The 7,262-nt window shown below is 42.2% G+C and overlaps 1 protein-coding gene across 1 annotated transcript; it reads left to right on the top strand.

Annotated features, from left to right (window-relative positions):
- The first annotated feature begins 1,858 nt into the window (after positions 1 to 1,858).
- HIGD1C (HIG1 hypoxia inducible domain family member 1C) lies at positions 1,859 to 3,805 on the top strand. The gene is made up of 3 exons (XM_024221112.1): positions 1,859 to 1,952; positions 3,167 to 3,301; positions 3,741 to 3,805. Exons 1-3 carry the CDS (start codon positions 1,859 to 1,861, stop codon positions 3,803 to 3,805), a joined length of 294 nt encoding a protein of 97 aa, XP_024076880.1.
- Positions 3,806 to 7,262: the final 3,457 nt, after the last annotated feature.

Genomic DNA, 7,262 nt, shown 5'->3' with positions numbered 1-7,262 from the left:
CTGTGGGGGCTCTATGGGGTAGGGGTAATAGGGGGAAGGTAGTGAGGGGCTATAGGGGGGAAGGGGCAATGTGGGGAGGGGGAGGATACTGGGGGGCTGAATCCTAGAAATGTAGGACCTTAAAGGGCCTCAATAAGTCACCTAGTTCAGGCTCCTGCACTAAGATAGGACTGAGTATTATGTGGACCATCCCTGACAAGCGTTTGTCTAACCTGTTCTTGAAATCCTCTAACCTCCCTCGGTAATTTGTTCCATTGCTTAACTACCCTGACAGTTAGGAAGATTTCCTAATGTTTAACCTAAATCTCCCTTGTTCACTTTAAGCCCATTACTTCTTGTCCTGTCCTAAACGGACAAGGAGAACAATTTATCACCCTCCTTTTCATAACAACCTTTTACCTACTTGAAGATTATCCTTCCCTCCCTTCCCCCTATCTTCTCTTTTCCAAACCAATCTAATTTTTTCAGTCTTTCCTTGTAGGTCATCATTTTTGTTGCGCTCCTATGGGCTTTTTCCACAGTGGCCGCATCTTTCCCGAACGGTGGTGCTCAGAACTGGACAGAATACAGCAGTTGAGGCCTTATCAGTGTGGAATGGAGTAGAAGAATTACTTCTCATGTCCTGCTTACAATGCTCCTGCTAATACTTCTCAGAATGTTGTTGGTTTTTTTTGCAACAATATTACATTGTTGACTTCTATTTAGTTTGTGATCCACTGTAACCACTCATCCTTCTCTGCCCTACTCCTTCCTAGACAGTCATTTCCCATTTTGTATTTGTTCAACTGATTATTCCTTCCTAACAGTGGTACTGCACAGATATGCTTATTGAATTTCATCCTGTTTATTTTAGACCATTTATCTAGTTTGTCATGCCCTCCAAAGTGCTTGCAACCTCTCCCACCTTGGTCCACAAACTTTATCAGTGTACTCTCTATCTCATTAGCCATATCATTTATGAAGATATTGAATAGAACTAGACCTAGGACAGATCCCTGTGGTACCCCACTTGATATGCCCTTCCAGCCTGGTATCCATTGATAACTATTCCCTAAGTAAGATTTTCCAACCGGTTGTGCACTCACCTCATAGGTTTGTCAAGGCTATATTTCTCTAGTTTGTTTATCAGAAGGTCAAGCGACAGTATCAAAAGCCTTACTAAAGTCAAGATATCACATCTACTCCTTCCCCCATGGCTTGTTACCCTGTCAAAGAAGGATATTAAGTTGGTTTGATACAATTTGTTCTTGACAAATCCATGTTGACCGATTCCTTATTTTCTTCTAGGTGCTTACACATTGATTGTTTATTTGCTGCTTTATTTTTCCAGATACGGAATATGAGCTGACTGGTCTTTAAGTCCCTAGGTTGTCCTTATTCCCCTTTTTACAGCTAGGTACGATATTTGCCCTTTTCCTCTCCAGGGAAGGGCAATAGGTCTCTAAAACATCCATTAAAAAAAAAAAAGTAGTATCTCTTTATTCCACAGATACAGCTACGAAGAGGAAGTTTCATTTCCGAGCATGTCTTGCTGAGGTAACCTTTGGAGAGCTGAGCAGGTATAAGTGACAAACTTCACCCAGCCCAATTGTAATGCCAAAATAAAACCCTTAACAGGGAACCAGAGAGCCTCTAAAATGAGATTAAGCAGGCGATGATATTGCATTAAGTGAATGACAGCTAGAAAAAGGGAATCTGCTTACGTACGACCAGGATCAGTTTGCAAGTTAGCTGCTCTGACACCTGGGAGTCTCATAAGTAAGAGGTGCGTTAGTAAATAAAACGCTGGAGAACAGAGAAGGAAAGAATCTCTGGATTTGAATTGTCAGACCTGTTCTCTTGTTTTCAGACGTGAGAAATGTCTTCTGATGATCGCTGGTCTGCGGAGGAAGAGGACAGTCAAGTATCTAAACTGACACGGAAAGCTAGAGACTCTCCATTTGTTCCTGTAGGTGAGTTGACTCTTTCTGTGCATACAGAGTACTATGGACAGGGTTTTATTGTAATAATTCTGGCCTGTTTTTCCTTAGAAATAATCTCTACAGCTAGTAATGGAGGTTAAGGGATTTTTTCCAGAAAACTAAAATGTGCACCGGTTAAACATAGAACAGCAAAATTGATAGCGTGAAAAGGTTTTTCTCCTTCCACTGTCAACTGTTGTACACCATTACTCTATCGTAATAATAGGATGGCCAGAGTAGAGTATAGATCTGTTGCAAAGGTGGCTGTTACTTTATCAGTAGGCTGATGGAAGCCTGTTATAACCTTCATTTAAAAGGTGTCTTTACTGTAATTGTGCAGCTTCCTATAGTACCTTCTACATGAGGGTTCTTCCCTCAGAAACAGAGCTTTACCGGTTTCCATATTCACACACCATTGAATCAGACCTTCCTTTAAAAGCCAATATATTAAGTGAGATGAGTCACATCCAGAATACTAGGTTTTCAGGAACTGTGCAGACCTGGAAAGGCAAGGAGAAGCCTGGCCAAGTTTCATCCATCAAACTTCATTAGGCTTCCCTAACATTTAGCAGCAACAGCAGGACTGTCAGAACAGCAGCTCTTCTAAACCTTAAAGTGATTTGTATGTACCAGACTAAATGAACACAGGCTAATCTGTATACACTGTTGTCAATTTAGCAGGTTGCAAGGACACAGCTTGCTTTTTTGCAGCGTGTGGGGGTGGTTGTAATTGAAAGATAAAAGAATAATTTAGTTATTCAATTTATATACCAAATAACAAAAGTAATTGAAAGTGATTTACAGGCCCTGACAACTTCAAAAGCAAAAAAGGCAGAGAAAATTAAACCTCTAGTTGATGCTTCCTTCCCTACTTCAGAAAGAAAAAAAGTCAGATAATATGAGAGTGGATATGGCTACACTAGATGGTTTTGGGAACAAAACCACTATTTTCTGGTACAGAAAGTTGGATGCTTTGTTCAAACAGCATGTCTAATTTAGCATTTGGTAAACACTACTTTTTTAGATCAGAAGGGGCAGATTCTGCAAACCCTTAATATGCTGATTCTTCACCCTATGCACTGTTTGGTAGATTTTAGCTTAACGAATGTAGTATTTAGAGTAATTTATCTGACATTCTTTAAGCCAAAGTTACATTTTCTGGTTCTACACATTTATTGAACTTCACCCTCCTTCTGAATGCATAGGGATGGCAGGCTTTGTTGCTGTCGTGGGCTATGGTCTCTACAAGCTAAAACACAGAGGAGATCAGAAACTGTCAGTCCATCTCATTCACATGAGAGTTGCAGCACAAGGCTTTGTCGTAGGAGCAATAACAATAGGTAAGATACTGATTTGTGCAGAAACCTTTTTAAGATACCTTTTCAGTAGCTGAGCCTTTTTCTGGGGGGCGGATGGGGTAGTCTTCTGCCCACATAGTAGTGAGCCTTCTCAGAGGCTGCTTGACTTACCTCTACTTTCAGCAAGTATTCTCCCATTTCAGAGCTAACAGCTATATCTTCTGTAAATCACTATAGCTCATGATTCAGGATATAACAATTCAAATTGGGATTTATTGGACCATTTAATGTCCAGCTGTTACCTCCTTGCACCACTTATTTTTTAGGATATTTAGAGAAGACATTTTTACTGCTAAATAATTTTACTGGTGCTAGTTTGCAGACATTATAATTAAATGAAAAGAAGCAAAAAACTGTTTGCATGAACTCTCTTTCATATGGAAAACACCAATAGATAACAGTATCTGCTCTCTTTTGTTAGGTGTTCTCTTCTCTATGTATAAGGATTACGTTAAACCTCAGTTCAAGAATGGGGCCAAAAAGTGAACCAACTCCATAGGCGCAAGCAGGAGAGGAAAGCATATGTTCAGTATTAATTATTTAGAATTTCTATATGTAAACATTGTAAGAATTTTAAGTAATCATCACCAGGACTTCTGTTAGCTCTGCCATTGAACGGCTGCTCTATGCTAAAGCCAACTGTTGGGATCAATACCTAAACTCACAATATCCATGTCTATGATGCTAGAGGCAATAGACTCAGCATGACTGACAGCACAGTCAGTACCAATGTTTCAGCAATCCCTGCCAGCTAGAGTACTGTGCAAGGAGGAGAATTGTTATCTGGGGCAGAGGCAGCCATCTACCTACATCAAGCTCAGAATGCTGCAGTGCATCCTAGTTAGGAAAGAGGGCTACAATATGGAAAGAGAGCATTGCAAGATTGTTCTTTGGGGTTGGCAGCAGACAGTTAACAGAAGTCCTGAGTAGTCCAATGTCTTGTACCATTGCTGGTTGTTTAAAAGTTTTGTGCTAATATATTATATTAGCTGTTTATTTATGCTATTTTATTTATTAAAGCTTTATATATAGGGTAACCCACTTGGTTACAATAAAATACTCATGTTTCAACTCGCTGAAGCCAATAGTTATAGCTACAACAGGTGCTCACTATGAAATACTGGGTCACGGCTCTTTGGCCTGTTGCGTATTTCACGTCATTACCATTGAGACATTCACCTGCTGGACATATCTGGTTTAACAAAGATGCTCTCTAAACCACAGCAGTGATTAACGTGATGCAAGTAATGAGATTACAACAAGAGCCTCTTCCTTCCAACTAAAGCAACGGTGTTTGCAAACAAAAGCTCTGGCAGCTATTTAAGAACTCCCCAGAGAGAACACACATGTTAGAGGGACTCCTGGTTCAGTTGCTGTACAGGCGGAGACTTGCCTGCCACAGAAAGATGCAACAAATTATAGCTAGCACCAACTGGGGTAGAGACCAAGGCTAGAGGCAGCCTGCCTCTAAAGGGAATCAGCTGAGAGGGGTCTATTCCTCAGCCTTAAACCAAGATCCTTAGTGTCCCTTGTATGTAGCTACAGCAGCAAGCAGAAGCCCAGTAGGCCACTTGCTAGATGCCTAATCCACATTGGTCAAGGTAACATTGTAATGGGATTTACTAAAAACAAAAGCAACTACCACCTGCAACAGACTTAGGCTGTGTCTACACTACAGACCTTACAGCGGCATAGCTGTACCGCTTGTAAGGTCTCCTGTGTAGCTGCGCTTTGCCAGCAGGAGAGAGCTCTTCCGCTGGCATAATTAAACCACCTACAATAAGCGGCATTAGTGATGTTGGCAGGAGAGCCTCTCCTGCTGACATAGCACTGTCCACACCAGCACTTTTGCCGGTGAAACTGATGTCGGTCAGGGGTGTGTGGTTTTTCTTTTTCACACTCCTGACCGACAAAAGTGGTAGTGTAGACTAGGGGTCGGCAATGTTTGGCACGCAGCTCGCCAGGGTAAGCACCCTGGTGGGCCGGGCCAGTTTATTTACCTGCTGACGCGGCAGGTTCAGCCGATCGCGGCCCCCACTGGCCGCGGTTCGCCGTCCCGGGCCAATGGGGGTGGTGGGAAGCCACGGCCAGCACATCCCTCGCCCGCGCCGCTTCTCGCCGCCCCCATTGGCCCGGGACGGCGAACCGCGGCCAGTGGGGGCCGTGATCGGCCGAACCTGCCGCATCAGCAGGTAAATAAACTGGCCCGGCCCGCCAGGGTGCTTACCCTGGCGAGCCGTGTGCCAAACTTTGTCGACCCCTGGTGTAGACAAAGCTTTAGTGTGAGAAAAAGAATATCTGAGTAAGACTCATTTTGCAAAAACATTTACAGCACGTGTTTATACTTTTCCACATTAACTGGTGGAAACTTGGACACCATTGCCCATGCTACACTTCAATCCAAACTTTAGGGTCTCACTACAGTTTGGAGCCAGAGAATATCCTCTGGTGTACTGCATTCAGAACTCACACTGGTAGCGTTTTACTTCCCTCGCATGTAATAGCTACGAGTTTTTGCAGCTGTTCACACTGTACAGTCTGTTCTTGTACAGAAAACAGCCAGTGAAAGTTAACAACTTTCTGGGTCATCTGACCTGAAGAATATCAGCATTATTTCTTAAGCAAATGAAGCCTAAACAGAAAAAGCTAAAGCGAATTTGACACATTTATTTGACAGTCTAGACTTCCATCATGTTCATCACAAGTCAAAGTGAAATCAATATATTTAATAAATGAGTGCCAAATACACAGGGATAGAAATGCTTCATTGGTAAGAGATTTAATTAAAAAACAGAAGTAAGATGCCTCAGAACTGAGTCCACATAGACAGATATAAAAATATAATTCAGGGTATCTTCCATTTGAAGGCAGTTCCTGCCTCAGGGTTCCTAGCACAACTGCAAAAGATTTATTCTTTTAAAAAAAACCAAAACAAAACACACTTTCCCACCCAGAATATCATGGCCTCAAGCTTTGAGTTTGGAACCATCCAATTCTCAGAAATTATCCTAATCATTCAAGACTTCTTGAAATGGCATGAAAATGCAAAGCTCATGTTCAATTCCATTTGTGTAAAGCTAGTCCCAGGAAAAGTTAACCCCATTCTGTGGGGGTTGGCTGGCTTAAGACAAGAGGCCACATTTCACCTACAGATGGAAGCTGCTGTGTAACTGCACTTGGGATTTATTCAGTTACATTTATGGCTGGAAGAACTACATGAAGAAATTTTGAAGTTCCCTCTTCAGGATTTAGTAGTTAACAGGCACTTTCCATGGTGAGCACTCTTAATAGAGCGGTGTCCACTCCTATAACTGTATAGACAGATACTTAAATCAAGGATTCTATAGATCCCTACCTCTGATGTCAGGAGTAAAATCTAAACTTGCATTGCCTCTACAAATCGTTTGTATTTTGAAATTGAGAATTAAGCATTTCAACACACTGTCGGTCAAATAAAAGCGGGGATGTGATGACAAAGAAAACAAAGTTAGACTGAATGCACAAAGATACAGCTCTTTGTGTCCTCCCATTCCAGTTACCCTGTAGTTACCATTTCCTACGCAGCAGTCAGCAATGTAGTTGTGGGGGGCAAGGCAAGTACCTGAAATAAAATCCTAGAGCGGCTCAGAATTGGCCAGATGCTTAGAAGAGGTGGGCAGGGAAGTGAGGATTGCCACGCTCTTGGAGTAGGAGACCTCTTCAGATAGCCACAGTGGAGGCTAGAGAGGTTTGAGATGATAGGACTCATTGCTATAGTACCTGAGCACCTAAGTACCTGGACAGATAGGGAGGGCGTTTTTAGACAGAAGGGAGCAGAAATGGAAGAGCATACCCAGAACATAATCTGCATTTGACAGACGCCTTGTACGCTTCTTCCTTAGGCTCCAATGGATTTGCACTTCAGAATCTGCCCATCCTTTTGAGTTAATTATTTCTCATTGTG

The sequence above is a fragment of the Terrapene carolina genome, unplaced genomic scaffold (genome assembly GCF_002925995.2).
Source record: "Terrapene carolina triunguis isolate 2854851 unplaced genomic scaffold, T_m_triunguis-2.0 Scaffold836, whole genome shotgun sequence".
NCBI lineage: Eukaryota > Metazoa > Chordata > Testudines > Emydidae > Terrapene > Terrapene triunguis.
Note: the sequence above shows the minus strand (reverse complement) of the source record. Positions and strands in the feature narration are given on the sequence as shown.

Excerpts from the sequence above, each read along its gene's own strand:
- HIGD1C (XM_024221112.1), top strand. The coding sequence starts at position 1,859 with ATGTCTTCTGATGATCGCTGGTCTGCGGAGGAAGAGGACAGTCAAGTA. Across the intron at positions 1,953-3,166 it reads CTCTCCATTTGTTCCTGTAG|GGATGGCAGGCTTTGTTGCT; the intron begins GTGAGTTGACTC and ends CTGAATGCATAG. Across the intron at positions 3,302-3,740 it reads CGTAGGAGCAATAACAATAG|GTGTTCTCTTCTCTATGTAT; the intron begins GTAAGATACTGA and ends CTCTTTTGTTAG.